Source organism: Opisthocomus hoazin, chromosome 20 (assembly GCF_030867145.1).
Source record: "Opisthocomus hoazin isolate bOpiHoa1 chromosome 20, bOpiHoa1.hap1, whole genome shotgun sequence".
Classification (NCBI taxonomy): domain Eukaryota; kingdom Metazoa; phylum Chordata; class Aves; order Opisthocomiformes; family Opisthocomidae; genus Opisthocomus; species Opisthocomus hoazin.
The window spans coordinates 12,775,693-12,794,702 of NC_134433.1; the positions used below are offsets into that span (position 1 = coordinate 12,775,693).

General features: G+C 40.0%; 1 protein-coding gene across 12 annotated transcripts in view; it reads left to right on the forward strand.

The window, feature by feature from the left end:
* SPECC1 (sperm antigen with calponin homology and coiled-coil domains 1) overlaps window positions 1-19,010 on the forward strand; it is a 100,464-nt gene that overhangs the window by 57,186 nt on the left and 24,268 nt on the right. For 8 of the 12 annotated variants that reach the window (XM_075439861.1, XM_075439865.1, XM_075439866.1 and 5 more), the window contains 8 exons: window positions 1,666-1,873; window positions 2,502-2,575; window positions 3,141-3,319; window positions 12,161-12,306; window positions 12,526-12,626; window positions 13,935-14,016; window positions 17,740-17,890; window positions 18,824-18,926. In XM_075439861.1, coding sequence (XP_075295976.1) covers window positions 1,666-1,873; window positions 2,502-2,575; window positions 3,141-3,319; window positions 12,161-12,306; window positions 12,526-12,626; window positions 13,935-14,016; window positions 17,740-17,890; window positions 18,824-18,926 — 1,044 coding nt within the window. Of the gene's footprint in view, window positions 1-1,665; window positions 1,874-2,501; window positions 2,576-3,140; window positions 3,320-6,034; window positions 6,097-6,363; window positions 6,488-7,728; window positions 11,855-12,160; window positions 12,307-12,525; window positions 12,627-13,934; window positions 14,017-17,739; window positions 17,891-18,823; window positions 18,927-19,010 lie in introns of those variants that run through there. The other 4 variants (XR_012765892.1, XR_012765891.1, XR_012765894.1 and 1 more) reach the window with 4 other exon arrangements.

Sequence of the window (19,010 nt, forward strand, 5' to 3'; positions counted from 1 at the left end):
GCTGCTATATGCGTATTTTTCCAAGAATAACTGTTAGCATAGCTGCATTTATAAATTCAAAACTAATTTCGCCTAGTATCTTCTGTAGAATTTACTATGGTAATTCATAGTATTGTGTTTATAAAAATTGGAGCAAAGAACAGGTCAATAAAAGATTACTTGGATATTATGTGAACAAATATTAGTGAAAATTTCTTGGTAATCCAGATGGAGAGAAGAAAATGAGTAGTTAGCAGTGAATTTTAAATTCTGAATAATTAATCATGATTAATTAGTAGTGAGCTATAGGTGTCATTGGTCCTAAGAATGCAAGGACACGAGCTAATGCTCAGAGAAGCTGACATTTACAGCAGCATGACTAATGATGCATGGTCAAGCTCTGGATGAGATTATTTTCATTCTGGTTTAGAATAGGTAAAGTAATGGCAAAAAAATATTATTTTTTTTTTTTAAGAACAGTTTTTCTCTCCTCATCTTGTAGCTTTGCTCCAAGCAAGCTTAAGTCAGTTACTGTTTCTGTTTTCTGTTTGATCCTGAATATTCAGAAGAGAGCTGCAATGTGAAGTGTCATGGAACAAGTGTTACTAAAGCACAAGCCAGTGATTATTCTGCTGCAGAAAGAATGATAGTCAGTGTGTGCAGCCTTTCCTGTACGGGGAAGAGATCATGAGAAGAATGGTAAAACTGGCTAGTTGCAGAGGAAGAAAGCATTGCCAAAAAGCACCTCTGTGATTTGAGTGATCTGGAGAATCCAGATGTCCTTTCAGCTTAAATAAGTGACCACAGCAAATGCAGTTATTAGAAGAAGCTCCCAAGTGCTTACAGGAGCTGCAGTTTATGAAGGATAAATGAAAAACTGCTGAGGGCTCAGACGCTCTACCAAACTTCTAGTGCTTGGTTTGGAAACCACAGATTTCCTTCTTTTTTACTCTTCCTTTCCCTCAAATTAAGCTGTTTTGAATCGCTGGCTATTTGTGACACCCAAACAAGACCACAGGCTTCTGTAAGGCTGCCCTTCAGTCAGGCTGTGCCAGTGTTGCTTGCTGAATTGGCAGCCTGCACTTTGCTTTTCCATAACTTGTTCATACTCAGATTTCCCCCCAGACCTGGAAGCATTGATCTGTGGGCCTGAGCCAACAAACTGAAGTGCAGCAGATTCCCCCTTGAGTCGTTCCAGATGTCCTATAGCCAGAAATACTTATCTGCAGTAGCTAGCTGTACTATGTATGTTTTCACACTCCATTGACAATGCATATGGTGAAAGCAGCAAAATTGTTAATGTGGACGAACTGATTGTCGTGTTGGCCTTAAGGCAGTGATATCACTCTCATAATGTGATACATAAATAGATGGGGAGCTTTCCAGGAATACAGTTCCTCTCTGTTCATTACCTGCAGAGATTGGTTTGGAATTACTGTCATTGTATAGAAAACTTAATTTCCTTTGTAGCATCTTATTTTATTATCTTTATTACCAGGGAAGAAAACTGACATTCATAGCTCATCTGTGTTTCCTGAAACTGTCTCATTCTCATTGAAACTCAGGTTATAGAATGCTTAAAACACAGGTTCAGTTCTTAAGTCCACGAGATGCCCAGTAAAATCTCAAAAGCGTGATATCTCTTAAGAAATAGACAGACTTGCAGCTTTCTTTCCTCCCTTCCAGGCTGAGAGTGAGTGTGGTCAGCTGAAGGAGGTGTGTGACCGGCAGGCTGAGCAACTGAGCAGAACCAGCCAGAAGCTGCAGGAAAAAACATCAGAGAATGAAGCAGATATAAAAAACCTGAAAGAGACCATTTTTGAGTTGGAGGACCAGGTGGAACAACATCGTGCTATAAAACTTCACAATAACCAGCTCATCAGTGACCTAGAAAGTAGGTGGAGCTCAAGAAAGGATTTAAGTGAACTTATTCAGGGGGCTCAGTTATGGCTGCAACAGTGAGGAGGAGGCATGTCCTGATCTGTGTGATGAGGGCCTCACTTTAGTGTTCCAATTTTGGCCAGTCCTTTCTGTCCACGCACAAAAGTCACACTATCTCTATAGCACTAACTGTTAAAAGAATTGGAGGCAGTCTCCCAGCCTCATTCTTCAGCGAAGGATGTATTGCCCATTCCAGAAGCTGGAATTGCTGGCCTTTTTAAGAGGTTTTAGGAAAAACCTCTGGTAAGCAATGCGAAGTCGGGATTGCTGTCACGCTGTGGAAAGGCTGCTGCCACCTGGTGGAACGAGCGGCTGCTCCGGGGTGTGTGTGTCGAGTAAGTGATCCTGCACATGTGGTTCTGTAGATGAAATCTGGTTTAATGCCTTAAAATAATGACCTGTTTCAGAGGTGTTTGAGTAACAAATTTACTGTTGGTTCCATTCCTGATCCATTGACAGAGTATCAATTTCAGTTTGGTCTATTTGGAAGTGAAACCAAATACGCTGTTCTGTCCTGTTTTCACTTTTCACACTTGCCCTTGTGTATTTAGTAGTGTCTTCCTTTTTTTTACTGTTCCCAGCTAAAGCAATGAAGCTGGAAGAACAAAAACAAGATACAGAGAGGCAGCTGAAGGCTCTGACTAAGCAAATGAAGGTAAGGCTTAGACTCCATGATAAAGCTAAGCTGAGCTTTCACTGCTGTACTGGATTTGAGAGAAGCATTGTATTTTTCTAGAAAAATTGTAGAAATTTCTTTCTACATCCTTCACTTTCCATTCTCTTCACTCATTTCTAGCTGTTGATTTGCCTGTGAAGGAAAAATATAATACATCCTTTGCAAATTACTTTTGCTTTTTCCACCTGTGAATTTCTGCTACTTTGGATCAGCTGTTCCTGCTTCATGAATTGTTGGTAGCAATGAGCTCTTCAGTGACAGTGCTTGTAGTAGTATCACCAGTCTGAATGGTCAATAGCTACAGAAAGAGCTTTGATGGTACTTTCTGTGTTGTAGCGAAGAGCTTAGCATCAGTTTCTTCTTTGGCAATCTCTTTGGTACTGTGTAGAGAGGTAAGTATTTAGTTTGACCTTGGCATCATCCTGAACTTGTGGTGAAATCCTGGTCACTTGTGAGCACTGAAAGAGAGATCAATAACTGAGTGCTCAGCTCAAGTAGATGCACTTTACAGCAAACAGTTTGGGGTTCTGATTGCTCTTTCTAGGAAGATACAGAAGAGTGGAGGCGTTTTCAAGCTGATCTGCAGACTGCCGTGGTTGTAGCCAATGATATTAAGTGTGAAGCCCAGCAGGAGCTCCGTGTTGTGAAGAGGAAGCTTCAGGAGGAAGAGGAGAAGAGTGCCAGACTGCAGAAGGAGCTGGATGAAGTGAAGGGCAGCAACAGGTTGGTTACTTACAAAGGCGAAGATTTGATCTCTGTGACTTCTAACATGCATGCAAACAGTGCTTTGTCAATAACTATTCATTGGCTTAGGTGTGCATGTTGTCTGTTTTTAACTCTTCTGACAGGTTTTGTTGTCTCTTATTCTAAGATGTTTCTGTTCTTTTTCTTTTTGGCGATCTAGTTCTGTCAATTAGGCCATGAAGGTTTTGATCAGCAAGTATTAAGTAATAACAGTTGCCAATATCCTCTTATAGCTTTGTTCTCAATATGGTATTCCATTGTGTTTTATTGCCTCCATAACTCTCTGTGCAGCTGTATTGAACCATCTGTGAAATGGTTGGTTGGCTACATACATTCAGTGGGACATCTAGAAGAAAATTACTCAATCTGAGAGCAGTCCAGGACTGTATATGTTCAAATTAAAATGAGGACTAGCTGGACTTCATTATTCTGCAGATCTGAGACTTGTTGACTGAGCGATCGATGCAAGTACTAGTATTCCTCATCTCACCTCTCCTGTCCTTAATTTGAAACCTGTTATGTTATTGGCTGTGTTAAATGGTCTGGGCTGTGACCTGGCTTTGCGTTTAGCCCGGAAGTGACTTCATCATGCAATGGACCCTCCTGTGAAACAATTGCTGTAGTCTCAGCGGTTGGAGGGGGAACTGTAATTGTGAACCATTTGGAGATACACTCCAGCATGGTAAGCCGTACATGTGGGGCTTCCCTCGATGGAAGCATGGTAAGAACAAAAGTGACTTTTACAACTGAATCTGGAACTAGTACAAATGCCTTACAATGTGGCTTTTATGCAGTGCGTGACTTTTTATGTACCACCTTTCATTCCAAAAATCATAGTATAATTGATTCTCCTAAGTAGGAAGAGATGGAAAAACAAAAGGTATATTAGAAGGAAGAAGCAAAATTTCTACAGACAGTGCTCTACTGGTTTTTTGCACTGACACAGAGCCAGCAGAGCTGCAGTGATGAAAACTTATACAGGGGGAGCAACGAGACAAAATAACACAAACAGCGGTACTGTTTACTGAAAATGTGTGCCGTGTTAATTTTGCTCTTCTAGAGTTTTCCATTTAATCTCTCTCCTAGTAGATTCATGGCCACTGGTAGAACAGCAACAGGAACATGGTGAATCCTGTCACTTCTTTCAGGTGGAGTAACAGTCCAGTTCTGTGTTGCACATATTTGCTCACTGTTTTCCATTCAGCAGTTCTCACAGCAGCTGTACAGTAGATGGGAGTAAAAAGATGGGAGGGTTTTTGTGCGGAGGTGTATCCAGAATTCCTGGGTTGAAGGAACAGAAATACTCATTTTCAGAAAAATAAAGGAAAAGTGTTAAAGCTCCAATTTCATTATCGGAGTCCCCAGTGGATGCAAAGAAAAGCTCTTACAGACTATGTATTCAGACAAAATGATTACCAGACAGTACTTAAGTTCTGGGGTCTGTTTCCATTCCTAATTTGCTCTTAATGAAATTTCTCTTGTTTAGAGTGAGGTCCATATATAGGGGCAGAAATCATATACTTGTAGTTTCCCCTCTTTATTCTTTTGGTTTTTAAGAAGATGTATTTGATAATACGTAAACTGAATAGAAGATGACTTGCTAACTTGCAGACTGAGATATTTATCTTCCAATAACGTGGCTGCATTGTAAGCTTTTTGGCATAAGAAGTCTGAGCTGTAAATACTGCTTTTGAAATTGGATCCCCAGAATCCATACATACGTAGTTCCAGAAGAAGGTATTCAGACACGTATTTCAGTCAGTTTTGGCATTTGTCTCTCCCTCTCCTTCACATACATACAGATATATGTCTGTCTTTGCGCCATGTTGACTATCTGTATAGCTTGCTTTGAGTATTGCATTGGTCATGGAGCCAGATATACTGTCTGCAGTGGGCAATATTTATTCTCTTTCAAAGACAGATGATGAGACCAAATTTTGCATCTGTCAATTTAAGTATAACTAATATGACTCTCACTGTCCATGCAGAGAGTGCAAAATTTCTGTACTGAGTGGTAATGAAGGCTATGTAAGTCATTGTCTGAACAAACCAGTGATCAACAGCCAAACACTGAAATATTGAAACTGTGCTGACCTATAAGACAAATTCGTGAAGTCGCCAAAGCTCCTGCTGAGAGCTAGTTCTACACTCCCAGTTATTTCTGCATTCCGGAGGTCACTGTCTTCCCCAGCACCTCAGCTTCTTTCACCCAGAAAGTTCTGGGGATATTCTCATTGTTGCTTTTAGTCAGCTTTCACAAATGCTACTGCTTAGATTTGGCAGTAGGTTTTGGTACCTGCGGTGACTTTTAATGCATGCTCAGCACTGGTGGAAAGTTTGTAGCATGATAATGTAACACAGTCTGTAAAGTATTCTTCGTATGTGCTAATGCTGAGCAGCTGTGCACTTAGCTGAACATCTGACAGTCCCTAGTGAAAGTTTCCTTTCTGATTTTTGAGCTCTGATTGGAAAAAGTACCTTCCAAATGGCTTGCTACTCAAAGGTTTTTGGCAAAATCTCAGCCATCTCTTGAGGGTCATTAGACTCCACCTCATAAATTGATCTTGAAGCCAATTTATCTCCGACAACTTCCTGCCATTTTAATGTTTGCCTGTGGCTGCCTGAGTTCCTGCCTCCAAGTTTGATTTCACTGTTACATTCCTCTAATCAGACAAAAAGTCATTTTTGGTTCAGGAACAACCAAAGAACATGCAGAAAAAATCCTGATGAGGTCATCAGAGTTCATCTGAATGAAGGTAAGAGCCTCCCAAAGGCATCTTTAACACAGATTAAATGTCTAATTCTATGATTGAGAGTGGGGGGAGGTTTGACCAGCATCAAACAAATGGAATAAGGAGGAGAGGAGTTAACTTGTCCCAAGTTAGTACTGGTTGAAACCTACAAACTGATTAACCCATGTTTCAGACAGTCTTCTATGATATTTTACATCCTAATTAATGTTATTTCTCTGCAGTAAAATGCAAAAGCTTACAATCCACTGTTGTGTATCTGTCTCCTCACAGGTGGTTAAAATTGAAATGATATAGCCTTCATCCTTGGAGGTTTTCAAGACCAGACAGGATAAGATGCTGAGTAACCTGGTCTGACCTCATAGCTGACCCTGCTTTGAACAGGAAGTTGGACCAGGTGACTTCCTGAGGTCCCTTCCAACCTGAATTATGCTGTGATCCTGTATCAAGTTTCATCTTTTCAGAACACTCACCTTGGAAAGAAATTAATTTGTGTAGCTGTTCTAGGATCAAATATTTAACTGTTGGAAAAAAATTGCTATATTCAGTTTGTAACACAAAGGAAGACAGTTATTGCTGAAAGTACCCAAATTACGGGCGGCCCTTTTTGGCTTCATTGCATGCCCATTTCCAAGCCTTTCTGGCAATACACTGTTTAGCAGCAGTGAAAGTTTCAAGGCCTTTGACTCTTTCCGTTCAAGTTCTTAAAATTATTTTAGCACTATAACATTATGTGCCTTGAACCAAGAACATGAAGGGAAGACAGTTGGGCTGGGAGTAGTACTCAGAGAACAGAGAAATTTTATCTGTAATTAAATGAGCGACTTCTTAGAATAATAAAAAAAACTAACCAAATCTTCAAACGGAAGCCTAAAGTGAAGACTGTGATGTATCCCACTAATTTGCTTCTGTTCTTCCTCCTAAAGTCTCAAATGCCACAGCATGGCAGTGTTACCTGCTTTTTCTCCTGGAAATAAGCTTGTACTCTATATGTATTAAACCCTGCTGTCAGTCTGTATGTGCTGATGTGCTGCTCATTTGTGCCTGTGTTTTGCAGCTGTTCTGTCTTATAGAGGTCTAATAGTTCATTCTGTACTCACTGGAAGTCAGCAAACTAGAATGTCAGAGCAGGGTCCTGGAAGTATTGTTTGTTTGCTCTAGTTAGTGAGTTCTCAGAGTTGGATTTTTTCAACACTGAATGGAGATGATTCCATCCCTTTTGGTGTAAAGACCATGAAACAGAAACGCTGAGGCAGAGCAACTCTAGTTGCCTGGAATGGTTCATGTCCATCCATTTCGAATGAATAGTCCTAAATGATTAGAGGAGAGGAAAGCCAGGAACATGACCATCCCTGTCCTTTGAAATTGGTTCCTTGGCTTTAAATACTTTTTTTTTTCTTATCGGAGCAACACATGTTTTTTTTTCTCTGTATTTTGTGGTGGTGTTTGCTCATCACGTCCCAAAGCTGAGTTAGTGGAGTGTTAAGGGACTCCTTCAACTGTCCTAGCAATACCATCAGCAGTTTCCCCTCTCCCCCTTTATTTAGTGATGATGGGATGATTAACTGTAAAATGGAGCTGTAACTCAGGATGGGCCTTGTATTGCTACTTATAACTTCCCTGATTGTATCTCCATAGGTGCCTGATGTCTACCAGCTAACGCAGCCCTGAATGGATGTATAGCCAGGCCTGTGAGACACTGCAGGACATACCTTCGACTTGCAGCTGAAAAAGGGAAGTTTCAATTTGAGAAAACACCTCCAGTTTTTTACTGCCCTGCAAAAGTCAAGTGTATCACAAAGTGTGAATGCTGCTCAGGTCCACCTCCTCACCATGGGCATTTCTTTGTTTCAGAAGGCTTCTCTCTTCAGAAGACTCCATGAGGTGGAAGAAGTTCTGAATTAGTCTAAAGCCAACTAGGCCATAAGAAATAATCACAGAGATTTGGGGAACTGAAATAACTGAGGGCTTTTTTGGAGGAATGGGGGTATTTGCCCTGAAACAGAAATTCCACATGCCATTTTAAGCTTAAGCAAAAAATAAAACTGAGTGTGTTTGTCTAATTTGTAAAATCGAATGTACATACACATTAAATTCCCCATACAGTATTATATTTATAGATCTATGTGTGTGTCTAAATACATGTATGTGTACAGGTCAGTATGTACACATACACACACAAACTCAAGTGACAGATTACTGGAATCTAGCAGGAAAACTGAATAGAAACATGAAGCTATTTATTCAGTATCAGCTGCTTTGCTGGTTTCAGATTTTTAATATTATATTGACAAGGCACTCGCCACTGGGTGGCATGTCTGACTCAGTGTGTGTTAGGAGGTGGGATGGTGCCCAAGGAGCACGTTGTGCTGTGACTTTCACAGTGAATGTCCCATGTGAGGTTTGTTCTGGCTGTGAGAATTGCAGATGGAGAGATCAGAAGGAAAAGAAATGAATATACCAAGCCCCTAGTAAATATCCTCTTAGAAAGGAGTCTTTCTCATGCCCTTAACTTCCCTGAAGCATATGGTGATCAGGGAGAACTTGCTGAAGTTCAGCTTTGCAGCTGGAGACACCTGGAGAGAGCTTTACTTGGATGCTAAGGAGAAACTCAGAAGTCAACACATCTACCAGGACATCATCAGGATCCAGGACTGGAATTTCATGTTCTGGCTGTGGGATTCCCGTCCTTTCCTCCTGGATGTGAAGATCTAGCAAGGGCCTGGTCTTGGAGCAGGCTGAGCTAGTAGAGAATTCTACGGGATGTCCTGGCTTTGGCGTGGCATTCACCTTTGTGCCGTGCTACTGGAGTGTATGCATATATGCACACTTGTGTTGCTTTTCTGTGCTGGCTGCTGTTGAATGTTGGCTTTTATGTTTAAGAAATATATAATGAAGTGCCAAATAAATGTTTAAGTGTCTAGAGTTGTCTGCTGCCTGCCCTTGGTCTCTCTTCTGTTCTGTGCATCGGTAGCTGTGTGTCTCTTTGTGTCCTTGGAGTTCAGGAGGATTCACAACAGTGGCAAGAATTGTGTCAAAGACTAGACTGCAGAGTAATTATTTCTGAAAATATGGTTCTGTGGTCCTAAGCCACCTGTAATAAAGAGGTCATCGGAGCAGTTTAGGAATTTCACAAACACTTCAAGGCTGTGGTTGCCAAAATCTGTACATTAAGCACAGAAAGACTTGCACCTTGTTGGTGGCCCACATATTTCAAACCTAGAAAACAAGGAGACAAACTCTTGCCATATGAGAAAAGCTCACTGCATCTACTTCCCTCACGAATGAATGAATGAAACTAGGCAGTGGTTTTGTGAAAAGGACTGCACATTTTAATTCCTCTGGCTGAAGTGTTCTGCTTCCTCCTGGAGCTGCTCCACTTAAGCCAGCTGCACTTGCAGCATTTGTCTGTAAGCCATTCATTTTTGTTTCAAGGAAAGCATACAGCAGTAGGTGACATTTTGTTCAAATACATCCTTTTTGTAGCAGAGCTTGCTTAGTCTTCTTGGATGGCCTAAGCTGAATAAATTCTGTGCACAAGGAGTCATTTTTGGTTTGAAGTTATGGCTCGTTAACCTTTCTAAGTCATGTTCTCCTATACTGTCTTCCTGAATTAACTTGCTACTGCAAGTTAAGCCCTTACTCTTCTGCTTCTCTATTAAGAAACTGATGTACGTACGCATACTTGCATCCCCTTATCATACAGATTTTTCTCTTTAAAAATGGAAGGTACTTGCCAAATCTCATAACTCTCCATTGCTTGTTGGCTGGCATGTGTGGTTTTAGTTGAAGCAAATAGGTCTTGGCGCTATTCTTCATACCTTTCATGCCAAGGTTTACAACATGAGACGCTTCAGTTTTCTGATGTGATTGTGTTCAATGTAGGAGATTGTTTCAGGGTGCGTTAGAAGCCTATTACAAATACACAGACTTCAGATTACAGTAAACATCCTAAAAAAATTTGAACTGGCACTTGAATTGTCATAGTTACTCTGTACAATGACAGAATAGTGGTATATAATTTCTTGATGGACTTTTCTGTGGCATAGGGGCTGGTCTAATTACTCTAACTTTATTTAACATGTTTGCATCCTTTTACAATTAAAGGCTAGACTGAGAAGACTAGTCTGTGAGCTTTGAGCTGTTTTCAGAGTTAAATCCTAACCAATGAAATGATGGCTGCCTAGAGCATCCCTGTGACTTGCTTTATTCTCAAGATTTGCCAGTTGGTCTACAGGCGTTTGCTATTCCTTTCTTACTCTGATAATACTCCACAAACCTTGTTACCTGGATAACTAGACAGAACTCTTGCATAGTGGCCTGTTTAATTCTTGAAAGTGTAATGGATTGCATTGAGTGGGTTGGTATCTTGAGGTAGAAAGCTATCCTTCCTCCATACTTCACTAGAAGCAGGACTCCTTTAGCTTTTGTGTTTTAGTATAACTAAAGTGCAGATGCTGTCACCTGTTGATTTGTTGTTTATGCTTTATTAAGCCATAGAAGCAAAAATTGAGGGTAGAACTTAAAGTTAGTCAGCAAAACACTGTCTCCCTTAGAGCTCAGTGATTTTTATCCAGTCTGCCTTTCCTCCTTATTGGATTAAATGGAGAATAGAATTGAAATGTCTTTTTCTCTAGCCATCTGCCTCTGAAGGCTCCCTTGCCACATAAGGAGCTTGAATGAATTAGGAAAGAAATAGCCAATGTCTGCTTAAAGACAGCACCTCCTTAAGCTCTGCCAAAAATAGAAACATGACTCATTCTTATTCTCCTATTTATTGACACCCTTTAGTCACTTGCATTTTGTCGACTGTGATGCTGAAAGGGAAAGAAAAAGACTCTGACTTCTATTTTTAGCTCAACAGAAGTTGTTCAACCTCATAGGCACTTTCTGGATGGAGTCCTCCAGCCTTCTGGTTTTGTGTTCGGGTAGCTATTGGTGTCTACTGTACTTAAAGTAGGGAAGAAAAGTGGTAATACCTCAGAACCTGTAGATCAGAATGCATTTCTTAAGCGGCTAGAATTTCAGGAAAGTAAGGTATAAATACTCTCTTTTTACATGACTAGACTTTGTTGTTTAATTGCAGCTTTCCTAACTAAAACTAGGTAATTACACTCGAAATCTACCTGAGAGCTACCAGGTAAGTATAGTGTCAGTGCTAAACAATGTCAGCCAGATCTGTAAAATGCATGGCTAGAAGCAACAGTTCTACTGTATGATTACATTTGCTGTTTAACAAAGCTGCGGACTTCCCTGTACTAATTCCTGTAAGTCCAGCACCTAATCTTGACTTCAAAATTTTTCAATGGAGTAACTTAGTGATCCTTTCTGTTAAAATATGAGCCTTATTTCTATTTTGAGTTTGTCTGTCTTCATTCCAGCCACTGAATTTTGGTATTCTTGTGTCTGCTAGGGTGAAGCACTTAACAGTTTTATTCCCCATATAGCTGCTTATGGATTGTGATTGAGGGTTTACTTGTTCAGTAAGTGGCTTTGTTGATAAGCTGTAAGAGTTGAGTTTTTGAAGTTTTTCATTATGAAGTAATTTTCAGATAGAATTTTTATAGCTCTTACCTGAACCCTGTACAGTTATTTGTTTTCACTTGTGGCATTTTAACTGGTAATAGTTACTCCAGAAGTGGTCACGAAAAGTAAAAACATCAAGTGTAAAATAACATCTTTCTCTTTGGTTACTTTCCTCACTATACACTGAGGACCACAGTAGCCCGTTGGCCCCTGTGCTGTATTGAAAGCCCATCTTCAGGTAATTATCGATGATTACTCACGAGTCTCATCAAACTGCTTTTTTCTATGCTAATCCTCCATCCTGTGTGAGGATGGGGAATGGGGATGATATGGTTAACAGTGCAGAAAAGTTTTATTGACTCAATGATTTAATGTTTGACAGGCACTCCAAGAAAAGAACGTGAACATTCTGATGAGTGGTCCATGTTCTGGGCGTTACAATAAAAGATGTGCTTTATTGGATTTGTCTTACTACGTATGAAGAGCTTTAATCTCTGCTTGCAATTCCTGTTGCCACTGACTTTGATGTGGTTTCTGATTGCAGGCTGATAGCTGAAGAGGTAGCATCTCTAGAGGCAGACACAACCAACCGCTGGCAAGGAGTCTGCATTAGCAGAGCATCTCCCACACCGTCCGAATCTGCAGCCACTGTGAAGTCACTGATAAAATCCTTTGACTTAGGATGCTCAGGTATTTGAAAACTGTATTTTGTAGTAAATAATTTTTCTAGCAGTAAGCAGGTAATTTTTGCCATTTTGTGCTGCTGCTTGCTTCTTAATGGATGTTTTCTGTCAGTGCTTGATACGTAAATAGTATCTGTGGAATGTCATTACACCAGTGGTTTCCTGTTCTGACAAGAGGGAGATAGTTGGGTTTAAAATGCAAATGTTTCCACATTTTGCCTTGCAGGTGGCAGTGGACAAAATATCACGGTTCACAAGGTCCCCAGGAGCCCTCTAAGTGGAATTCCAGTGAGGACAGCCCCAGCAGCTGCTGTTTCCCCCATGCAGGTACAAGGAACTCTTTCTATCCTTGTAGTTTTAAAATGGGTAGATACAGTGTTTACTACAGTGTGGCGTAGCTTCAGCATGCCAACATGCATATGTTGATAAGGGGAAGGGGAAACTGATCTGTTTATTGCTGTGAAACATCAAATGCTGTAATACTAACAAAAAGGATCAAAGTGACTTTGACTTCAGCTTAGAGGTCTCAGTGGACGGATGTGACCTCTTTGGAATACAGTTCTGAACTTCAATCACTGTTGACCAGAAAATAGGTTTCGATTATTGGGAGAGCGTTACAGGAAACATCGTACTAAACTAGGTAGCTGGCATGTGACTTGAGAGACATGGGATAATAGGTTTCTATGATGTGTGCTCCCAGTTCTCCAGTAAGCTCATACAGTGCTGAATGAAGAGCTCTTATGATTTGGTTTTTTTCCTACTGAAGCATAACTGCTCTGGAATGTAGTACTTATGTCACTGCACCAGTCAATTAACTTCCTGTTAGCAATTTTCAAATCTGTAGTGCGATGTTAGTGGAAATATTGCCTTTGTGAACGATGGAGGAGCAAATGCACTGTGCTTCCTGATTTCCACGTGCTGAAGGTGGCATACCATCAGGCTGCTAACCTTTCCAGGCTAGAGAAGCCATTGTATGTGTTTTGAATGGGTAGTCACCAGACTTACAACAGGATACTCCTCTCTGAATCTGGGTAAAAAACAGTTGTGAGGCTAGGGTGCTTAGGTGAGTGTTTGGAAGAATCAGATGACTTTGAAAGACTACTAAACAAATGTGTGAGCACATTTCCTTCAAAGAATCAGCACAGGAATTTTAAAGTGTGGGATTAAACAGAGTTCTGGGAACCTTCTATTAATGCCTGGCTGAGGGGTTATTAATGCTGAAAACTGATGCTGGGGCTGCAGAGGCAAGAATCCTTCCAACTTAGGATTTGGGGTGCTGGGCACAGAGGCAGGGTTAGGAACAGCCATTTTTACTTTGGGTCTGTGACATTAGATTATGTTCGGCAAGAGAAAAAATGGTCCAAATAGAAATGTGAAATAATTCAGGAACCAATATATTACCAGCTAAAAATATTGTCCGTTTGTCCTTTTATTTTTCACAACCATTTATCCAGCTCTAGGTACAGCAGATGCCTTGTGGAAAGGTTTCTGTATCCCTACACCTACTTTGTGGTCTTGAAATAGCAGAAACATCTTTCTGCTTGCCTGTTTAAGCATCGTGGATAATATTTTTCAATTGTTTTGTATGTTTGTTTGTTTCACAGAGATTGTTTTGTATGTTTATTTGTTTCACAGAGACATTCTGTTTATAATAATGCCAAGCCAGCCAGCAAGGGTGTTGCCAGACATACAGATCTTTCAGACCTTCCTCTTGCAGGTAGGTTGCAGTAAACATACAAATGTTGCCTCTTTTCAGTAGCAAAAGCTTGTCATTCACTGTTGGCCTCCGCCTGGGCCATTTTTCCCCTTCTCATATGGTCAAAGCAAACATGAAAAAGCGTCTTCAGAGTCTTTGTTTTAGAGAGTTTATTAATTTTGTCGTGTTTCCATTCCCATCTTGACAGTAGCCTTAAAAAACTGAAAAATAGCTCATTTATTACGGTTTGCCAACACAAATGTGCCGCCTTTATTCCAGAGTATCCATGGCACCTCTCTAATCCATGCTGTGGAACTGGAGAGGATTGGATTTTGTTCAACATGTATCTATCTGGAACAACTCCAAAGCACTGTCTTTTGAGGGTTTATTTGTTTTTAAATTGAGCTTCATTTGAAATACATCAAACATTTCAAATACCGATGTGACTGTTTTAGGAGCAGTCATATTTGGTCTTGAAATAGTTTGTTTTGGGAGTTCTCAGGAGATGCATTTGTTTTTATTTCACACTTTGCTTTTGTTCTCTTGTCATTTAATATTCTTTTCTACCAGTGTTTGTTTCCCATTTTCTCTAGGGCCCTTTATTTTGATTATCTAGTCCTGAATGTGTTTGTTGCATTGGAATCAAAGCTACTAACAACAGATTATTGAATTTTTAAGATGAAATATTATATTCCTGTAGTGAAACCTCAGTGAAACTGCAGGGAGGGACAAAAAAAAAATCAGTCACAACTTCTTCATTAGTAGACTGGATTTTCTGCAAGAGTTTTCTGGTATAAGAGAGAAATTAGAACCTGTCTTCATTTTTAGATTCTTCAGATAATCTTTTAAGCTTCCCATTCCGTCATTCAAAGATGATGAGTAGTGGATCTGAACAGCGAAACAGATTATAGGGTAGATGGCAGCATAAACAAATAATATCATGTCTGTGCTACTGGCTTCTTCAGGAGTAAATGCTAAGCAAGTGGAAGTTATCAGTGGAACAGGCAGAGTTTACTTCTTTGTATCAGTTGGTTTCCAAAAAATGTCTTGCATGAGACTATACTGTGATCCTAAACAGAACATAAGACCTTTTTAATAGCTACCACTTTACTGCAGAGTGAAGTAATCTGTCAAATGTGTAATATAATGCCAGTCCTTAATAATAAATATCCTACCTCAGGCCAGGGATAATTGCTGTTATTACCCATAGACAATTGTTCTGTGAAAATCCGTTGAAATCAACAGATACTTTATTATCCATTGTATGGTAAAAATTTATGGTTGCTTATCTAACAAGTTCCTGTATTTACAGCTTCTCTTTGTACCTGGGTTTAATTTAGTTCCAGTAATCCACAGCAAAGGCTTACTCACTGTAAAGTGGTAATAGCTCTGGTTCCAATCTAAATAATCCTAGAAGGCAGTTGATCCAAGCCCTGTGCAAACAACACTGAATTAAAAAATATCCCCAAGGAAATTCAGAGTGAAGTAGTCTCCACAATAATAATCTTCTGGCTGATTCCATCTGACCAGTATCACAGCAGGATGAAGTGCTTAATATGACCCAAATGTTGCATCGTAGAAGAGGAGAATGGATTACTTTGCAGAGAATGCTGATCTTTGGTTATGATCTTTTCATTTAGAATCAGAGGTTTACTGGTACTGTCCTGGAGTCTCTAGCAGCCAGAAATAAGCCAAAGGAAGTACGTTACTCATGCAAGTGAGACTCAAAGTACAAAACTGGATACTGTTAACTTGCACCACTTCAGGCACTACTGTGCAATTCCAGCCAGTAACCACAAAGTTTCTTTAAATAGCGCAAATAGATAGTGCTAAAGGAATGTGATTTTTCTTTAATCATGTTGCATATTTTTTCTTACTATTATTATCCTGTTTCTCTTTCCAAATGTCTCCTAATAGGCCCTCATCTTCATCCTCTTTTCTTCCTAGTCAGAATCTTCCAATAGCCTTTATTCCTGTCTGGGATCCTTCTTTCTCCTTTTCTTTTTCTCTGCTGTGCATGAATGCATCCTGAGTGATTGACACAGCACTTCGTAATGAGACCATGCTGTTAGCCAGTCCAAATTATGTTAATGACAATTGAATAGTGCTTTTTTTCTCTATCTTTACAGACTAGTGAGAAATCTACATTCTGCTTCATAATGTTTGGATTTTGTTTATTGATGTGCCTTTTGCAGTAGATCTGTTTCTCTAAGCAGAATGTTCTTAAGTTTAAAATGGTTCCAAGAATCATTTATTCGTTGCCTGTCTGGTGTGTCTGTTTACACTTGAGACAATTCCCCATAAATCTAACATTATGAGGAGCTATAATAGTCATATACATTTGGAATATATAGTGGAAAAACAACAAAAAACTTTTTAAAAGTATGCTGTGTGCTATTTTTTGTCTGTTACGGGTTTACGGTGCACACAAAGAAGGGACAGGTGAGTGGAAGGAAGGATGACCCTGACTGAACAAGGTGTATGCAATCTCATGTAACAAAGCTTTGCCAACAATCAAGCTGCTGGAAAGGAGACAGTCTCCTGGGACTGGATTCTGTCCTTTGCCATCTGGACTTCTTAATAGATAGAAACTTAGCAGCCCTTTATGCTGTGGAAATAAAGTGCAGAAATGCCTATAGCTCTTGGCAGCTGCAAATACTAATTTAGCCTTAGGCAATTGAGGAGCCAGAGCAAGGGCAGCTGCATGCCTGTTGGAGGGATGTATTTATCTGGCAACTGCTGATAGACACCCCCCAGTTACTGCTGAAAATAAATTTAGGACTGATTCGATGATAATAGCCTTGCTGAAGCTGAGATAAGAAGGAATTCACACCTCTAGGTGATATGGCATCAGTTGATAATTAACATAGGGAAGTAACTGAAAAGGAGGAGAAAAAGCTGTGTTCCACATTCTGTTAACTTCTGCTAACAGCTCATAATGTGCTGGCCATAGATCCTGGCTTGCTGACAGTTTGTCTACAGAAACGAAGCAGCCAACTTTCCCTGTGTTATACATTGTTCTACCTCATGACTGATATGCATGGGGAGATAATTTGATTTCTATAATCTCTTTCGCTTCTCTTCAAAAACTTATCAACATTGGATTCTGCGGCTACTAATTTCATTGATTTTATATATATAAATGTCATTATATATATGTCATAATATATATGTATAATATATACATCTATATATATGTCATAATATATATGAAATACATAATATGTGTAATAAAAATATAGATGCATCTGCTATGAACATATTGAGACTTCCCAAAGTTCTGTCAGATAGGACGCCAAGTATTGTGTGAGAAGTGCCTTTTACTGCTGCCTTGAGCTGGGCTTGCATTCAGGAGGCAGGAGGCTTTCTTGTTACAAGTCTGCTAATGGCCGAAAAGAAATTACTGTACTAGGGCTGGTCAGTCATCTGGTGATCAGCTTTTGAACCTTAAGACTGTAGATTTTGGTATTTCCCCTCATTCACCTGAGGTCCCTACCCCCCAGCAGGAGTATCAATCACAGGAAACCAGGCGGTCTGTACTGTTGAAATCATCAAAGCCGTTCCTTGTTATGATCACCTCTAATCTGCTCAAGGTTTCCTAGCCCCATGTGTATTTAATGAACAAATGAGTACATTTGTTTCGAATCAAAACAACAGACTACATATTATGTGCTGGGTGGCAGGACAGTGATTAATCAAATTCCTCAGACTGCAAACTGACAGCTTTTTTTTTAATTCCCACAGAGCTTCTGAAGGGGAGAAATGAAGAGCTGAAACCAGACCATTACCTCCGTAAAAGCCCCTCCCTGGAATCCCTGAGCAAACCCCCTATGACCTTCAGCAGCAGAATGCTTACCTCTACCCCCAGCAGCTTGAAACCCCAAAGCAAACTAAGGTACCAACTCAGCTTCCTGGGAAAAACAGCGCACCGGAAAGACTGACAGCATTACCTGGCACCGAGATGAGTGTTCTGATCTGGTGGACCCCTGTGTCCAGTGGAAACTCTGCTGGCTAGTTTGTCCAGCTCAGAATTACCAGGCTGTGTCAGATCCAGATACCAAAATTCAGATTATAATAACCACAGTTATCTGTAAGATGAGCTGTCGTGACAAAATGAGGATAGCAAGCTTTCAGGAGCCCCTAAGTTGCATACAAAAATTCCATCATGTGTGCAAGTGGTCAACCCTCATTATATTGGAGCTAAAAACTAAAAGCTTTGAGGTCTAAGGGAAAGCTGGACACATGATTTTCTTCTGTCTTGAGAAAAAACATATGTATTTTCCTCTGATCTCCACCATTATTTCCAACAGTAGAAGCTGTAGGGTGGAGACAATACAGATGTTTTGATTGTTGACCTTTAACTGTCCTCGAGGTCTTGACTGAAATACAGCTTCCATTTTTTTCATTTTGTTCAAGAACTCATTCTACTGCAGCTTAATTGGATGGGAATTTTGTGTTACAGATTCTTTAGATAGTTTCTTTCAATTCTGCACCCTAAATCCTAGTTTTCAGTATGTAAAGCAAAGAGGTTACTTGAAAATTTTGTAAGTAAAGCTGATGAGAATAATATCAGAAGTGCTGGGTTAACACGTGCCTTTGAATATCCATAGGTTGCTGCTTTTTCAGCTCTTTGTTTGCTGTGATACCAGCTGAATTTGTCTCACCCAGAGGCAAATACAGAATGCAAGCTCTGAAGCTATTATGGTTTGGTTTACTTTTATGTTCTGTGCTGCCCTGCTACTTTGTCAGACAGATATTATTTGCACACTGGTAAAAAATAAGAGACTTAAAGCACATTTATTTTCTCTCTTGTGCTTCCATGGATTAGTGTGGAGAGAAAGGACCCGCTGGCAGCCCTGGCTCGGGAGTATGGTGGCTCAAAGAGGAATGCTCTATTGAAATGGTGCCAAAAGAAGACTGAAGGTTACCAGGTAAGGGAATAGGTACATCCTTACTTTTCTCTGGAGAGTAATTCATCACTTTCTTATAGTTCAAAGAAATATGTGTATTTTAGT